General features: G+C 43.4%; 1 protein-coding gene across 1 annotated transcript in view; it reads left to right on the forward strand.

Annotated features, from left to right (window-relative positions):
- The window catches only part of PARM1 (prostate androgen-regulated mucin-like protein 1), a 97,905-nt gene that overhangs the window by 62,158 nt on the left and 17,068 nt on the right, over positions 1 to 18,679 (forward strand). Inside the window, exon 2 of the mRNA XM_069743501.1 lies at positions 115 to 933. Coding sequence (XP_069599602.1) covers positions 115 to 933 — 819 coding nt within the window. The remainder of the gene's footprint in view (positions 1 to 114; positions 934 to 18,679) is intronic.

Here is an 18,679-nt window from a genome sequence, read left to right on the forward strand (position 1 = left end):
AGCCCATTGTAGGAAAAGCCAGTCTTAGTCATTTTCACCCTATCTGTATATTACTAAATGTGGAGCTTAACTCATGTGATTTCGCTTTATTCTAATGGCTTGTCTTTTTTCCAGGTTTACATATTAGAGCTGAATCAACAGCAGCCAGCCAACAATCAGTGACAGACACATCTTTAGTATCTACACATGTGCCAACAGAACTACCTAAAAATCCTTCTGGAACAGCGTCAACAAAGGTTCCTACAGGAGAATCAAGTACTAAAGCATCCACTGAACTCCCAGAAGTCACTCCTGTATCCAAAAATGACACCGATAGTGTGACTGCTACCAAAGAGGTGTCTCCTACTATAAAAACAAACCCTTCATCAGACTCCATTCCAACCACAATAACACCATCGAATACTAGCGAGGTATCAATGAATAAAAACACAACAGTATCAACCAATTTAACAGAATCAACCAAAATAACAGTACCAACCAATACAACAGTACCTACCAATACAACAGTACCAACCAGTGCAAAAGTACCAATCAATGCAACAGTACCAATTAGTACAATGATTTCAATAATTACAACCAGTACACCTACTACACCTTCCACCCCAAATTCATCCAAACATGAAAGTGGGCCAACAGAATCGAGCACAGAGACAATAACTAAAGTCGTCAATGAAACAATTACTGGAACAACGAATCAAACGGGAATTACAGAATCTACTGAAAATAGTACCGCTAATGCTACCTCTCCTTCTAAGCCAGTGTCTCCAGAAAACACAAATCATTCTGAGATAGAGTCTTCTCCACATACTGCTCCAACTGTTGCCCCAGAATTACCACCTTTAAGCAAAACTCCAGCCTCACCTCCTAAGGTTACATCAACCACAGACGCTCCAACTGGACATGACGTTGAGCTTCAAAAGGCACTAAGTCCTGGTAAGAGTTTTGTCTTCAGACGTATGGGGGATTGGATGGTGTTTTTTCCTGTTTTATAGGAAAGCTGGTTAACACACAATAGGGCCTCCAAAGCTGCTCCCACATAGGTTGTCATGTAATCATTTCTCAATCCCATTCACCATGAGTTTTGTCATTATTGAAATATGCTTCCACCTATTGGGAAGGGTCTGATACATCTGGGATAAAAGTTTAACTGGGATAAAAGTTTAAAAGTTGAGATTTGAAGCTGCAGAACCTTTTTGTGCCAACCTCTTAATAGTATTTTAACCCTTCACGATACGGCCAATTTCCATTTTGGCTTTTTCGTTTTTTCCTCACCTTCTTCTTAGTCATAACTCTTTTATTTATCCATGGCAAAGCAGAAGGTCTACTCAACCATGAGAGTTTTGTGCCCAGAAGAATTACATATTTCAAGATAATAGAAAGATAACTTCAGCACTTGAAGGGAACCTGTCACCCCCAAAATTGAAGATGAGCTAAGCAGCTAAGCCCACCGTCATCAGGGGCTTATCTACAGCATTCCAGAATGCTGTAGATAAGCCCCCAATGTATCCTGAAAGATGAGAAATAGAGGTTAGATTATACTCACCCGGGGTAGTCCCGCTGCGGTTCGGTACGATGGGCGTCGCAGTCCAGGGCCTCCCATCCTCTTACGATGACGTCCTCTTCTTGTTGTCACGCTGCTGCTCCGGCACAGGCGTACTTTGTCTGCCCTGTTGAGGGCAGAGCAAAGTACTGCAGTGCTCAGGCGCCGGGAAAGGTCAGAGAAGCCCAGCACCTGCGCACTGCAGTGCTTTGCTCTGCCCTCAACAAGGCAGACAAAGTACGCCTGCGCCGGAGCCGCGGTGTGAAGACCAGAAGAGGATGTCATCGTAAGAAGATGGGAGGCCCCGGACCGCGATGCCCATCGTACCAGGACTGCCCCTGGGTGAGTATAATCTAACCTCTTTTTCTCATCTTTCAGGATACAGCGGGGGCTTATCTAGAGCATTACAGAATGTTGTAGATAAGCCCCTGATGCTGGTGGGCTTAGCTCACCTTCGATTTTGGGGGTGACAGGTTCCCTTTAAGAATGAACTACTCAAGAAATTCACTGAATAAGTTATATTTAATAGATCAAACTCCATCCAATGGGACACAGATAAGGAACCAACGTTTTGGCCTGTTGAGGCCTTTATCAAGATGACCCGTGAGAATGGCGCATGTCATGAAGAGGTTAAGTTGACTAAAAAGGTTGTTAGAGGGATTTATTATGCAATTTTGTCCTGTTTTGTAAAGATTGTAATCGTCACCTGCCAAATTTAAAAGGTTGTCCAGAACTATTACATATTTTATTTACTTTGGACCTAAAAACTAACAGACGGGTATTTGCTATCCGAGGCAACTACCCGCCTGTTCTACCTGACGCCAGCACAGAGGAATCACCGACCACTCCTGCCAGTGATGCAGTTGCTCCATGTCAACAGAGCCACTCTTTTTATGGGCTGCTTTGTCAATCAATGAGGCGTGACTGCCCACATCATGCTGATTGGCAACCTGCTCCCCGCAGTTAGGCAGCAGGGAACTGACATCAGCAGTCACATCCGTCAACAGAGCAAAACGGATAAGAAGCTGTTGTTCTGTCGGCGTGGCATCAGCGGAAGTCTCTGAATAATTGGCGGAAACAGTCTTTGACTGCTGTGGTGTCAGAGATCAGCGCTGTACACAACACGCAGCTTGTTAACAACTACCTGTCTGTTCTTAGGCCCATAGTAAACAATTCTATACTCCTGGACAGCCCCTTTAAAGAGTATTTCACCAGATTAGACTGACATTTCCTTGTCTACCAGTTTGTAGTTTTCTGTGCCGTAGCTCCACATCTCTGGCAGATATGCAGTACATACTGCAACTCATAGTAACGTATGGAAACATTGTATACATTACCAGATATTTCTTGTACAGGAAACATTAGTTCTACAAGCAGAATCAATGGATCTGTCACCAGTTTTCTCAATACTAAAGGCATGCATTATTATATAGATCTCTTAGACACGATAAGACTGGTGTAGTTACTTTGAAAATTCATGTCAGAATGGTTTTATAAGCCAGATAAGTATTTTTTGAGTCCTGCTGTAGAGTGAGAAAGCGCAATGGTCCAAGTGTATTCAGTTTCTGCCCACCCAGACTGACAGCTGCAGCTTGTGCTGAGCTGTGTGAGGTCTCAGCAGGGAGGAGGGACACTGAGGAACTGTCCAAAAGCAGACTAGGCGAACAGAGCTTAAGGGTAAACTTTCAGGATTTGCTAATGTCTACAGTATGTATTGTAAAATCTGGTGACAAATCTGCCATGTTTCCAATCTGTCTCTGGATTAGGACATTAGCCAGTGTCAATAAAGCTGTGATTGCACACTACGCAGCCTTTCCTATATTTCACTGAACAAACAGTCAGCGTTTGCATTGTTCTGCTCCTGAACAGCCCTGCACGTTGGATGAGCATGAATCTACTCCAATGCGGAAGCTTGTGGAAGTAAAGATTTGTTTCCACCAGCAGACAACGTGGAAATATGCCCTCATCATGTTCTCCTGGGATGCCATGGAGAAAAATAGATGCTTTTGTTTCAGAAACCTTAGTCTCGAGTAGGAGATGACATTCATAGCTACAGATCCAGTGATCACCAGCTGAGATCATCCGCTTCCAGTATCATCAGATCAGAGAAGGCAGGTTACTGATAATGAGGCCAGGAAGAGCTGGTCACGGGGTCACGTGTAATAACAGCACATAACGGTCTTATGTCTTCTCTCCCACGCTGTGTCCTGCAGATAAGCATTATATGCCTTATTAATAGGGCACCGTGGGACTAAAGCCGAGGACTACATGTGCTCCACTTACACCGCCACAGCGGCAAGAGAAGGGGGATGCTGTTTAATGACGTCTCCCTACTTATCAGAATAAAGCCAAATAATAAAGACATAATCAAGAGTTCTGCCTTTAATATACTCGGAGGCTGACTCTGCAGGACTGGCTATTTTTCTCCGCCGGCCTTGATGAAGAGCGCCCTGGAAACGGTGCCATATTCTCTAAGAGGCTAGCCTATGCTGATACAACACAGCTCAAATGTTCTGTGCGCTTTCAACTTTTTGCATGTGAAAGAATAAAGGTTTTTATTCACTAATAGGAAGCAGAAATTATGACAGTGGTTCAGGAGTTGGATAACTTGTAACATATACATTATTTTCATAGAAGTGGACAGCCCCTTTAAGCTTTGGATGTAGACGTTTAACCTACTTGGGGGAGGTTGATCTACAACAAAGTAAGGGAAGAATGAGGTTGCTGCGTTCATTGGTGCCTGATGTTTCACGTACTGTAATAATCAGCTCGTCATGCTGCATTAAATCAATCCGAAAAGTCTGGAGAACGGCCAATATGGGCAAGTGACAGTGACTCATATGTGGAGGAAATTGCTTATGAAGGCTTCTGAAAATGAAAGACCGCAAAAGATTGTCGGAAAATACTTAAAGGGTTTGGCCACTACTTTTATATCTTTAGGGTAGGCCATCAATATCTGATCAGTGGAGGTGTGACATCTGGCTGATTAGGTATCTCCAAGTTCTTGGATGCTGCCAGAACACAACAGCAGCTCCGTCACTTCTATAGTGGCTGTGATTGGGTACTGCAGATCCACCCTGTACGCAAACGAATAGGGGGTGAATCCGTAGTTCGTGACCGCGGCCACTATAGAAGTAATGGAGCTGCTGTGTTCCAGCCAGAAACAGCTGATCGGCCAAGGTGCCAGGTGTCCCCCCCAAGCGATTAGATATTGATGGTTCGGTTTGGTCATCCTCTTTAATGTGACTTTTTTTACTCAAGTTAGAGAGAATCTGTCAGCATGTTTTTGATATGTAATTTAACAGCAGCATGATGCAGAGACAGAGACCCCTATTCCAGCTTACTCAGTTTACTGGGTGCAGCAGTTATTATAGAATCACAGCTTTCCCTGCCACAGATGTAGCAGAGCTCAGTTGTTGAGCTGTGTAGAACACCGACCACACTACAGCTTTCTGTGTGCATTGTATAGTGACAGAGAGCTGCTAATCAGTGCTGGGGACATGGTTGGACTAGAATGCACCAGGCAGCTTGTCCTGTAGTGATAATCTCCTGCTGATAAAACACTGATTGTATTGAAACAGCAAAACACAGTCTGGTAAGTGATACATCCCTGTAACCAGGGACTCTGTTCTTACATTATGGTACTCTCAGATTACAAAGCAAAAACCTGCTAACACATTTCCTTTAACCATTAGTATATGTAACTATGTATGTTCTGTTGAAACCATATTTTACCTTAATTAAAGTTTATCTAGTCCTGAAAAACAAGAGCCCCCTACACTGTATCATAGCATCACAATCTTACCATCTACAGATCTTTATCTTCTCATTACCATAGTTGATCACAAGACTTTTCCTAGGCTCACTTTCAGGGAAAGATACATTACACAACGTTGGTTTTCCATTGATGAGTAATTAGGTTTCTAAACCTGTGTGAGAAAATCAATCCGTTCTTGAAGTATATGCTTTTCGTGAAGCAAAAATGAATAATTTACACTTCCTATAAATTACTACTTCTTATCAACTATACCTTTTATATTTAGACTCTATAGAGAGATTTAAATATACAGTATTAGGCTACGTTCACATTTGCGTTCTGCCGGGCTGTGTCGGGTGCAGCCGCGGCGATGCATGCGTCATGCGCCCCTATATTTAACATGGGGGGCGCATGGACATGCGTTGTGCTGCATTTTGCAACGCATGCATTTTTTTTGCCGCAAGCGTAGGGTGCAGAAAACGCAGCAAATTGCATTTTTTTGCGTCCAAAATTTGGCAAAAAAGGACGCATGCGTCGCAAAACGCTGCGTTTTAGCGTGCGTTTTGTTGCGTCTTTGTTTGCGTTGTGCGTTGCGTCTCCAACGCAAATGTGAACATAGCCTTAGCCAATTGCTGTGAACTTGGACAAATATGGCAGGTCATATATAAATAGAGAAGAAGTATAATTTTTATCTACATCATTAGTTAAGGCTAGGGTTGAGCGACCTTTACTTTTATAGGATCGGGTCGGGTTTCACGAAACCCGACTTTTTTTCAAAAGTCGGGTCGAGTGAAATCGGCCGATCCTATAAAAAAGTCGGGGTCGGCCGAAACTCGAAACCCAATGCAGTGCATTGGGTTTCCAATGGTTCCCAGGGTCTGAAGAAGCGGAAACTCTCCTTCAGGCCTTGGGATCCATAATTAAGTGTAAAATAAAGAATTAAAATAAAAAATATCGCCATACTTACCCTCTGACGCGCCCTAGTACTAACCGGGAACCTTCCTTCCTTAGAATCAGCCCTTCCAGGACCTTCAGTGACGTCGCGGCTTGTGATTGGTCGCGCGAGCGGTCACATGGGCGGCCGCGCGACCAATCACAAGCCGCGACGTCACCGCGACATCACCGCAAGGTCTTGGAAGGCTGATTCTAAGGAAGGAAGGTTCCCGGTTAGTGCCAGGGCGCGTCAGAGGGTAAGTATGGCGATATTTTTTATTTTAATTCTTTATTTTACACTTAAATCTGAATTCCGATACCAATTCCCGATAACTTAAACATATCGGGAATCGGTATCGGAATTCCGATTCCAGATTCAGAAGATCGCCGACTTCATGGCCGACCCCACACAGGGGTCGGGTCGGGTTTCATGAAACCCGACTTTGCCAAAAGTCGGCGACTTCTGAAAATTGCCGACCCGTTTCGCTCAACCCTAGTTAAGGCTATAAATAAAAAATAATAAGGGAGTTTAAATACTCATTTAACCTAGGCCACTATATTCACAACTAAAGGCCCTAAATGGATTCAGCTGGAATCTAAAATCCACTATGGAGAGTACGCCAAACAAGATCCTGATCCAGCGGTCACATACAGCGACGAGCAATAGACTACAATGTTTTGAACTTTTGACTTTCAGGCTCCATATCTCACCCTCCACTACTGCTTCAAATGTGACACTATCATCATTTTATAGACAATCATCTTGACCATCTCATATGTAAATTTGACTTGCAACTATTTAGCATTTATTAGTTATGCAGATTATTGTCATGTTACTGCATTGTTACTGTTTTGCTCCTAAAAATCTCAATTTAAATTTGTATTATCTTGTAAATCAACTTTTGGCTTTCAACCCTGCCTGAATCCTTGTGGGCATGCGTCAATCAGATTCAAACATGTCTCGACCAAATTCTGATCCCAGGTCTCTTTTACGCGTTCCCTGAGTTAGAGCAAACTGGTCGACTCACTTGGATATGTATACAGTTTTTCCTTCAATTCTACCCACAAGTGTTTGATTGGGTTGATGTCTGGAGACTGTGGGGGCTATTTCAGCACATCCACTTCATTGTCATTGAACAATTTCTTTGCCAATATTGACGTATGCTTGAGGTCGTTGTCCTGCTGGAACCCTTTTCATAACTATAATACTTGAGTGTGCCAAGTAACTTGTCTTGTAGGATACTCACTTATAGCTCATTATTGAGACCACCAACAATCCTGGTCAAGTATTGTGCCTTTGGCTGTGAGACAACCCCATATCATCAGGCTTCCTCCACCGAACTTGACAGCTCCTTGAACTTCTTGATCCGTAAGCCCCTTTTGTCCTTGTTCTTCCAGACCCATTTGCACATGTCAGAGCCTTTATTGACTTTCATCTCATCGCTCCAAATCGCCCTTTTCCAATCTTTTACAGTCCAGTTTTCATACTTTTTTGCAAGCTCAAACCGACACTTCTTATGATCATATTGAAGTTGAGTCTTCTTCATCTTTTTTTCAAGCCCCCATTCCAGACCTTTGTAACGTGAATCGCATGGTGCTTGCATCGATGTCTGTGATCTCACTATTACGAAGCATACAAGGCACCTCCATGGCTTGGCGCTCCAGAAATCATAGACCTTGTGATAAGCCAACTTGTTGATTTCAATATTTTGCCTGGATGGCCACCTCTTCGCTTTTGATCGATGGACGGACTTTGTTTTGTTTTCTTTCAAATGTTATGACACGCACATGATGTAGTTTGGCACTTTTCTTGGCTGAAAGCCCGCTATCTATGAGCTGGATGATGCAGTTTCTCTTCGGAAAGCTTCTTTATGGTTGCTCCTCGATTCGAACCAGTGACTTTTCGCTTGGGAATCAACCTAATACCACACTGAGTTATTGGAGAATGTGAGAACAGGTTGTAATTTGTAGTATAGAGGAAGAAAAATGTTTTTCCACCACCAGGAGCAAAACATTAACCCCTTTCTGCCATTAGACGTACTATTGCGTCCATGTGGGGTGGGCTTTACTTCCCAAGGACGCAATAGTACGTCATATGCGATCGGCAGCGCTCACGGGGGGAGCGCCGCCGATCGCGGCCGGGTGTCAGCTGTTTATCGCAGCTGACATCCGGCACTATGTGCCAGGAGCGGTCACGGACCGCCCCCGGCACATTAACCCCCGGCACACCGCGATCAAAGATGATCGCGATGTGCCGGCGGTACAGGGAAGCACCGCGCAGGGAGGGGGCTCCCTGCGGGCTTCCCTGAGCCCCCCGCAGCAACGCGATGTGATCGCGTTGCTGCGAGGGTCTCACCTCCCTCCCTGCTCCCTCCAGCCCCGGATCCAAGATGGCCAGAGCAGGCACTGTGAAGGCTGCAGCGCTGCATGTCAGATCAGTGATCTGACAGAGTGCTGTGCAAACTGTCAGATCACTGATCTGTGATGTCCCCCCCTGGGACAAAGTAAAAAAGTAAAAAAAAAAAATTTCAAATGTGTAAAAAAAAATAAAAAAAAATATTCCAAAATAATGAAAAAAAAAAAATATTATTCCCATAAATACATTTCTTTATCTAAATAAAAAAAAAAAAACAATAAAAGTACACATATTTAGTATCGCCGCGTCCGTAACGGCCCGACCTATAAAACTGGCCCACTAGTTAACCCCTTCAGTAAACACCGTAAGAAAAAAAAAAAAAACGAGGCAAAAAACAACGCTTTATTATCATACCGCCGAACAAAAAGTGGAATAATACGCGATCAAAAAGACAGATATAACTAACCATGGTACCGCTGAAAGCGTCATATTGTCCCGCAAAAAACTAGCCGCCATACAGCATCATCAGCAAAAAAATAAAAAAGTTATAGTCCTGAGAATAAAGCGATGCAAAAATAATTATTTTTTCTATAAAATAGTTTTTATCGTATAAAAGCGCCAAAACATAAAAAAATGATATAAATGAGGTGTCGCTGTAATCGTACTGACCCGAAGAATAAAACTGCTTCATCAATTTTACCAAACGCGGAACGGTATAAACGCCTCCCCCAAAAGAAATTCATGAATAGCTGGTTTTTGGTCATTCTGCCTCACAAAAATCGGAATAAAAAGCGATCAAAAAATGTCACGTGCCCGAAAATGTTACCAATAAAAACATCAACTCGTCCCGCAAAAAACAAGACCTCACATGACTCTGTGGACCAAAATATAGAAAAATTATAGCTCTCAAAATGTGGTAACGCAAAAAATATTTTTTGCAATAAAAAGCGTCTTTCAGTGTGTGACGGCTGCCAATCATAAAAATCCGCTAAAAAACCCGCTATAAAAGTAAATCAAACCCCCCTTCATCACCCCCTTAGTTAGGGAAAAATTAAAAAAATGTATTTATTTCCATTTTCCCATTAGAGGTAGGGTTAGGGCTAGGGTTAGGGCTAGGGCTAGGGTTAGGGTTAGGGCTAGGGTTAGGGCTAGGGTTAGGGCTAGGGTTAGGGCTAGGGTTAGGGCTAGGGTTAAGGCTAGGGTTAGGGCTAGGGCTAGGGTTAGGGTTAGGGCTAGGGTTAGGGCTAGGGTTAGGGCTAGGGTTAGGGCTAGGGCTACAGTTTGGGTTGGGGCTAAAGTTACAGTTAGGGTTTAGATTACATTTACGGTTGGGAATAGGGTTGGGATTAGGGTTAGGGGTGTGTCAGGGTTAGAGGTGTGGTTAGGGTTACTGTTGGGATTAGGGTTAGGGATGTGTTTGGATTAGGGTTTCAGTTATAATTGGGGGGTTTCCACTGTTTAGGCACATCAGGGGCTCTCCAAACGCGACATGGCGTCCGATCTCAATTCCAGCCAATTCTGCGTTGAAAAAGTAAAACAGTGCTTCTTCCCTTCCGAGCTCTCCAACATATGGGGTATCAGCGTACTCAGGACAAATAGGACAACAACTTTTGGGGTCCAATTTCTCCTGCTACCCTTGGGAAAATACAAAACTCGGGGCTAAAACATATTTTTTGTGGGAAAAAAAAAGATTTTTTATTTTCACGGCTCTGCGTTATAAACTGTAGTGAAACACTTGGGGGTTCAAAGTTCTCACAACACATCTAGATTAGTTCCCTGGGGGGTCTAGTTTCCAATATGGGGTCACTTGTGGGGGGTTTCTACTGTTTAGGTACATTAGGGGTTCTGCAAACGCAATGTGACGTCTGCAGACCATTCCATCTAAGTCTGCATTCCAAATGGCGCTCCTTCCCTTCCGAGCTCTGCCATGCGCTCAAACGGTGGTTTCCCCCAACATACGGGGTATCAGCGTACTCAGGACAAATTGGACAACAACTTTTGGGGTCGAATTTCTCCTCTTACCCTCGGGAAAATACAAAACTGGGGGCTAAAAAATAATTTTGGGGGGAAAGATTTTTTTTTTTAATTTTCACGGCTCTGCGTTACAAACTGTAGTGAAACACTTGGGGGTTCAAAGCTATCACAACACATCTAGAGGAGTTCCTTAGGGGGTCTAGTTTCCAAAATGGTGTCACTTGTGGGAGGTTTCTACTGTTTAGGTACATTAGGGGCTCTGCAAATGCAATGTGACACCTGCAGACCATTCCATCTAAGTCCTCATTCCAAATGGAGCTCCTTCCCTTCCGAGCCCTCCCATGCGCCCAAACAGTGGTTCCCCCCCACATATGGGGTATCAGCGCACTCAGGACAAATTGTACAACAAATTGTGGGGTCGAATTTCTCCTGTTACCCTCGGGAAAATACAAAACTGGGGGCTAAAAAATAATTTTTGTGGGAAAAAATTTTTGTTTTATTTTTACGGCTCTCCATTATAAACTTCTGTGAAGCCCTTGGTGGGTCAAAGCGCTCACCACACCTCTAGATAAGTTCCTTAGGGGGTCTACTTTCCAAAATGGTGTCACTTGTGGGGGGTTTCAATGTTTAGGCACATCAGTGGCTCTTCAAACGCAACATGACGTCCCATCTCAATTCCTGTCAATTTTGCATTGAAAAGTCAAACGGCGCTCCTTCCCTTCCGAGCTCTCCCATCCGCCCAAACAGTGGTTTACCCCCACATATGGGCTATCAGCGTACTCAGGACAAATTGTACAACAACTTTTGGGGTCCAATTTCTTCTCTTACCCTTGGGAAAATAAAAAATTGGGGGCGAAAAGATAATTTTTGTGCAAAAAATATGATTTTTTATTTTTACGGTTCTACATTATAAACTTCTGTGAAGCACTTGTTGGGTCAAAGTGCTCACCACACCTCTAGATAAGCTCCTTAGGGGGTCTACTTTCCAAAATGGTGTCACTTGTGGGGGGTTTCAATGTTTAGCCACATCAGGGGCTCTCCAAACGAAACATGGCGTCCCATCTCAATTCCAGTCAATTTTGCATTGAAAAGTCAAATGGCACTCCTTCGCTTCCGAGCTCTGCCATGCGCCCAAACAGTGGTTTACCCCCACATGTGGGGTATTGGCATACTCAGGACAAATTGTACAACAATGTTTGGGGTCCATTTTCTCCTGTTACCCTTGGTAAAATAAAACAAATTGGAGCTGAATTAAATTTTTTGTGAAAAAAAGTTAAATGTTCATTTTTATTTAAACATTCAAAAAATTCCTGTGAAGCACCAGAAGGGTTAATAAACTTCTTGAATATGGTTTTGAGCACCTTGAGGGGTGTAGTTTTTAGAATGGTGTCATACTTGGGTATTTTCTATCATATAGACCCCTCAAAATGACTTCAAATGAGATGTGGTCCCTAAAATAAAATGGTGTTGTAGAAATGAGAAATTGCTGGTCAACTTTTAAGCCTTATAACTCCCTAACAAAAAAAAATTTTGGTTCCAAAATTGTGCTGATGTAAAGTAGACATGTGGGAAATGTTACTTATTAAGTATTTTGTGTGACATATCTCTGTGATTTAATTGCATAAAAATTCAAAGTTGGAAAATTGCGAAATTTTCATAATTTTCGCCAAATTTCCGTTTTTTTCACAAATAAACGCAGGTACTATCAAATAATTTTTACCATTGTCATGAAGTACAATATGTCATGAGAAAACAGTGTCAGAATCACCAGGATCCATTGAAGCGTTCCAGAGTTATAACCTCATAAAGGGACAGTGGTCAGAATTGTAAAAATTGGCCCGGTCATTAACGTGCAAACCACCCTTGGGGGTAAAGGGGTTAACAATGTAGTGACTTGACAAGAATCTGTATAACTAATCATATGCTAAATAGGTGCAAGTCAAATTTATGTATGAGATACCCAAGATGATTGTATATAAAATGATGGTAGTGTCACGATCAAAGCTGTAGTGGATGGTGAGATATGGAGCCTGAAAGTCAAAAGTTCAAAACATTGTTAGCCTTTTGTTCGTCACTGTAGGTAGGCCCACTAAATGAAAGTTATTAAATGTAACCTGTCCGGTCCCCCATGCCCTCAAACCCAGCGGCATTCACTTATTTATGAGTAAATTCCCTGCCTAACCATCCCTTCTTTAAAAATGTGGTTTTAAAAAAGCATTTACATTTTCCCCATTTCCTATGCTAATTAGGGCTTTGACTAGTCGATGGGGCGTTAGTTGCCCCAGACTAGTCAGCCCTCCTGAGATTTCTAGAAGTCCATTATCAGCCCATGACGGTTACAAAATCTGAATAATCAGCACTTATCAATGGAGCAAACGGACATGTGCCCGGACTGTTCAGCCGTGAAACTACTGCTCTATAGGTGTCTGAAGTTTTAAAGCATTTTAAAAAGAGATACCTAGATCTTCCACATGGACCACATAGACTGGGCTCACATACAGTACTTAGGCTCAGAGTTCAGAACCGAAATGCAGAATAGGAAATTAAAGTTGACCTTAGGTTGCTTTAGGTAACTTTTTCTGAAATAATGTAAAAAGATCTGTCTACCTATCGAGCTAACTGTATGCTCAGTTCCTATTCGGTCAGGCTTTAAAACCAAGGTCAACTTGGAACTAGGGCCATGTAGGGAAGTGCCTACCTCATCTGGCACTCACCAACACTTGTGTCCATGTATTATGTTGTGAATTAATTCTCATAGTGGTAAGTTGTTGGCACAAAATGTGGAGCTTAATGGAGAAAAAATAAAAAATATGCCAAACATGAAATCTATAATACTTTTTACAGCTCGAATCACTCCTATAAGTCATTTGTACCTGGTATTACTTCTGTCCTGAAGGAACAGCATTGCCCAAGGCCGCACTAACTTTACTAAGCAAGGGAGCGCCTAGAAGATCCTCAGATCATTTTCCAGGCTGTGTAACACAATACATCATGAAAACTGATCTTTCATCTAGCCAGGCTAGAAGCCTTACCTGATCATCTCTGAAATACGAAGGAAATTAATTTACTAGCAGCTCGAGCACATGAGGTGTTGTCTCCAAGCAGCGTGGATTGAAAGGACAGATGATTCATGAGGATTACCGCAAACAGCTATAATAAATGATACATTCTGACAGGCTTCAGATCGTTGCTGCTGACGAGCAGACAACTCAGAAATTTACAATGAAGGATGACAAGTTCCTTCAACTTGGCAGACTGATGGCATTTAAATAGCTATTTATATATGGATGTAATTAGCATACGTCCATTAATTTTACATTAGTAACAGTTTATAATAAAGAGTCTCTCCTGAATGACTTTTTATAGACCCGTGAGGCTTTTCTGTGGTTAATCAATGTTTAGACTCTGTCTCGACTACAACGTGAAAGAACTGGTCATTCATGTACGGCTATTTTTCTATTTTTCCTAAGGAGTTTTTCATGGGAGTAGAATGTCAGGAGACAAGTGTGTGGTTTTGAGAAGTTCTTGATCTATGATTTGAAGTGGAAAGTCAGTTGTTAGGCGCTGTTCATCCTTACTGCGTGATCCGAGCTACTGTGTGGTCCTGATCAGGTGGAATGAAATCACAATCACATGTGGCTTTAGAAAGTGGGGCTCATGGCCATGGATGGGTGGTAACAACTGACTTTAGCAACCTGAAAAAATAGCATTGTTTATGCAGTAAATGCATTATTGTATTGCACATATCATGGATTGAGATGCAATTGCCTTCTATAGCCAGGATCTAACACAGTCAGATGAGGACTCCTGGGCAAGAAACTTATATGAGCCCTTTGCTGTCCAATAGCCCATTATAATGCACAATTCCACCTGCTTTGGAGATAGAAGTGGCTCCCTTACCTCACAGGCCCCTGTTCAGCTACCCAGGATGCACCAGTGTTATATCCGCCCCTGTATATACAGTTGAAACCAGAAGTTTACATACACAATATAAAAAGACACACATGCATGTTTTTCTCAATATCTGACATGAAATCAGAATAAACCTTTCCTGTTTTAGGTCAATTAGGATTACCATAATTATTCATATTTGACAAATGGTAGATTAATGAGAGAGATTCCCCAAAAAGTGATTTCCAAAAAAGAGCCATGACAGACAATGAAGTTTTTGCACTTAGTTTGCGCTTCTACTGGTCCATGGACCAGTAGAAGCGCAAACTAAGGTAGAAGCGCAAACTAAGCACAAAATGTTTGTTGTCCGTCATGGCTATTTTTTTGGAAATCACTGTTCCTGCCGCCACGCTGCTAGCACTGTTGCACTTTTTGTGATTTTTCCTGAATCAAATGAAAATTAAAAAGGACTGAAGTATCTTCCGAAAGGGGTGAGTGTTGACTTTCTTCGTTTCGTGGTCTTGATTACTTGTGTATAATTGTTTGTACAGATGAGCGAGGCACCTTCAGGTATCTTGAAATTGTACCCAAAGATGAGCCAGACTTGTGCAAGTCCACAATTCTCTTCCTGATATCTTGGCTGATTTCTTTAGACTTTCCCATGATTCTATACAAACAAGCAGTGTGTTTCAGGTGTGCATTAAAATACATCCACAGGTGTGTCTCTAATTTAGGCTTCTTTCACACTAGCGTCGGGCTCGGCCCGTCGCAGTGCGTCGGGCCGAGGTTACCGACGCTAGCGTTGCCTCCGCCGCACAACGGGTTCAGCAGATGCTGCTTTTCAGCGCATCCGCTGCCCCATTGTGAGGTGCGGGGAGGTGGGGGAGGAGTTCCGGCCGCGCATGCGCGGTCGGAAAAGACGGTCCGTCGGCTGCAAAAAATGTTACATGGAACGTTTTTTGCGGCCGACGGTCGGCCGAAACACGGCGCAACCGTCGCGCGACGGTTGCGACGTGTGGCAATCCGTCGCAATGCGTCGCGTAATGTTAGTCAATGGAGAAAAAACGCATCCTGCAAACACTTTTGCAGGATGCGTTTTTTCTGCAAAACGACGCATTGTGACGGATTGCAGTTAACGCTAGTGTGAAAGTAGCCTTACTCAGATGTTGCCAAAAAACAGAAGCTGCCAAGCACATGCCATCATCATATGGGCGTCCATAATTGTTTAAAGGCATAGTAATCTCAGTGTATGTAAACTTTTTACTTTGCAGTAAGTAATAAAAATGTCTTAAAACATTCCCTCTCATTATTCTGACATTTGGCAAATATTAATAACTATGGTATTCCTAATTGACCTAAAACGAGAAAGGTTTATTCTGATTTCATGTCAGATATTGAGACAAACATACATATGTGTCTTTTTATATAGTGTAAGTAAACTTCTGGTTTCAACTGTAGCTATTGATGAGGAAACACTCCTACTCTTACCGCATGTGACACAGTGATGGGATGAATCAGCAGTGAAACCTTCCAGAGAATTCACTCATCCTGAAACGAAACTTGGCATGAGGCAATGATGGCGGTTGTTAATATCATACCTTGTGTTATTGATAAGTAGATACCTCCATAACAGACGTGAGCTGGACCGCTGCCTGGTACTTGCATATCAGAACGGCCACACACTTCACAACTGCTGCGAGTAGATAAAAGTAATGAGCATATATTCGAGTTTGGCCCAGTCATCCGCACATCCCCTCTCTTTTTTTTAATCAGATACATTTTTATTAAAGGGAACCTGTCACCCCGTTTTTTCAGATTGAGCTATAAATACTGTTAAATAGGGCCTGCGCTGTGCGTTACTATAGTGTATGTAGTGTACCCTGATTCCCCATGTATGCTGAGAAATACATTACCAAAGTCGCCGTTTTCGCCTGTCAATCAGGCTGGTCTGGTCAGGTGGGCGTGGTGACATCGCTCTTTTCTTCCCCAGCTTTCCGTTGGTGGCGTAGTGGTGTGCGCATGTCCAGAGTTCCTAATCCCCTGCGCGCACGTGAAGCAAAAGCGCGCGTTCTGCGCTATTGCCCCTGTCATCGGTGGGGGCGGCCATCTTCCTGGGGCCGCGCGTGCGCAGATGGAGTGCTCTGCTGCACGGGGCTTCAGGAAAATGGCTGCGGGATGCCGCGCGTGCGCACAAGAGATCGCGGCGGCCATTTTCCCAAAGCCGAGTTTGCATCTCGGCTTTGGGAAAATGGCCGCCGCGATCTCTTGTGCGCACGCGCGGCATCCCGCGGCCATTTTCCTGAAGCCCCGTGCAGCAGAGCACTCCATCTGCGCACGTGCGGCCCGAGGAAGATGGCCGCCCCCACCGATGAAAGGGATGACAGCGCAGATCGCGCGCTGTGTCTTCACGTGGGCGGAGGGAATTCGGACCTTGGACATGCGCACACCACTACGCCACCAACGGAAAGCTGGGGAAGAAAAGAGCGCTGTGAACACGCCCACCTGACCAGACCAGCCTGATTGACAGGCGAAAACGGCGACTTTGGTAATGTATTTCTCAGCATACATGGGGAATCAGGGTACACTACATACACTATAGTAACGCACAGCGCAGGCCCTATTTAACAGTATTTATAGCTCAATCTGAAAAAACGGGGTGACAGGTTCCCTTTAAGGAAAAACAATTATAACAAATGACATCAAGCTATTATTCACAGATAATCATATATTTTTATGAACAAAACTCCCCCCTCCCTTTCCCCCCCATCCCCCCTCCCTTCGAGACCCCCTTAATGCCTTCCTCATTTCCCATCCGATATTCCTTCCCCAATCCAAATACAATTGTATAGTATGAACCTCATCTATAACATTATGCATCCTCCCCATAAATCTAATTCCATTCTATCCATGGCTGCCATATCTTTTGAAATACATCTAGTTTATTTCTCTTAGTATAGATACTTTTTTCCAATAATATTATATGATCTGCCTGCGTAAGAAAGTCTCGTCTAGTCGGAGACTCCTCCCTGATCCAGAACCGAGCTATCAATTTCCTTGCTATGAATAACAATCTAGTAATCGCCAGTTTAACCATAGATACCGCTGCTAATTCTTCCACATAACCTAATATACAGACCAAAGGGTCTCTGGGAATGACACACCTATATACCAATTCAATCCGATTCAATACAACTGTCCAGAAGGCAGACAATTTAGGCTACGTTCACACTAGCATTGTGCGCCGCTGCGTCGGCGACGCAACGCACAACGCACGCAAAAACGCAGCAAAACGCACGCAAAAACGCGTTTTGCGACGCATGCGTCGTATTTTGCTGAAATTTGGACGCAAGAAAAATGCAACTTGTTGCGTTTTCTTGGTCTGACGCTTGCGGCAAAAAAGACGCATGCGTCGCACGACGCAGCACAAAAAGACACATGCGTCCCCCATGTTAAATATAGGGGCGCATGACGCATGCGTCGCCGCTGAGTCGCCCGACGCAAACACGACGCAAAACGGGAAACGCAAATGTGAACCTTACCTTAGGGCAGTGCCACAGCATGTGTAACATGTCTGCCCGTTCCTGCGAACATCATGGACACTCGGAATCAGACCTCAAGCCCATCTTGAACAGTCTATCGGGAGTTCTGTAAGCTCTATGAATCACATATAGTTGAGACATCCTCCCAGGTTCGCTCTTAGGCACATATTCTAAAATAGATTCCCATCTATCATCATTTATCTCTCCCAATTCGCACATCCCCTCTCCTTACAGATGCAGTTGAGGACACATGGGTGAATCGCTTCGTCGTTCCCTTAAAGCACGTAATTAGTAGAATTCTCCTCCTAGGGGTACAGGGGCTTGACAAAGTATTTTCTCCCTTTCAGAATTAAGGCTTTCAGGTGTAACACAATGTAATGTAAAACAAATGCAAATTGAGGAAGCACAAATTATACATGTTAAATCATCATTACAAAAAATATGTGAAAAAATCCGACTCTTTCACCCCTAGCTTAGAGGCAATCTGTCCCCAGGTTTTTGCTCCCCCATTTGGGAGCAACATTATATAGGCAGAGACCCTGATTTCAGTAATATATACTTACTGCGCTGCTTGCTGCAGTTTTGATTAAAAAATGTTTTAACCTTTGTATATCTACCAGTTTTCTGAATGCTGTATAACCCCGCCCACACCACTGAATGGCAGCTTTCTGTGTACACTGCAGAGGCAG

This window comes from Ranitomeya imitator, chromosome 1 (assembly GCF_032444005.1).
Source record: "Ranitomeya imitator isolate aRanImi1 chromosome 1, aRanImi1.pri, whole genome shotgun sequence".
In the NCBI taxonomy this organism is placed as follows: domain Eukaryota; kingdom Metazoa; phylum Chordata; class Amphibia; order Anura; family Dendrobatidae; genus Ranitomeya; species Ranitomeya imitator.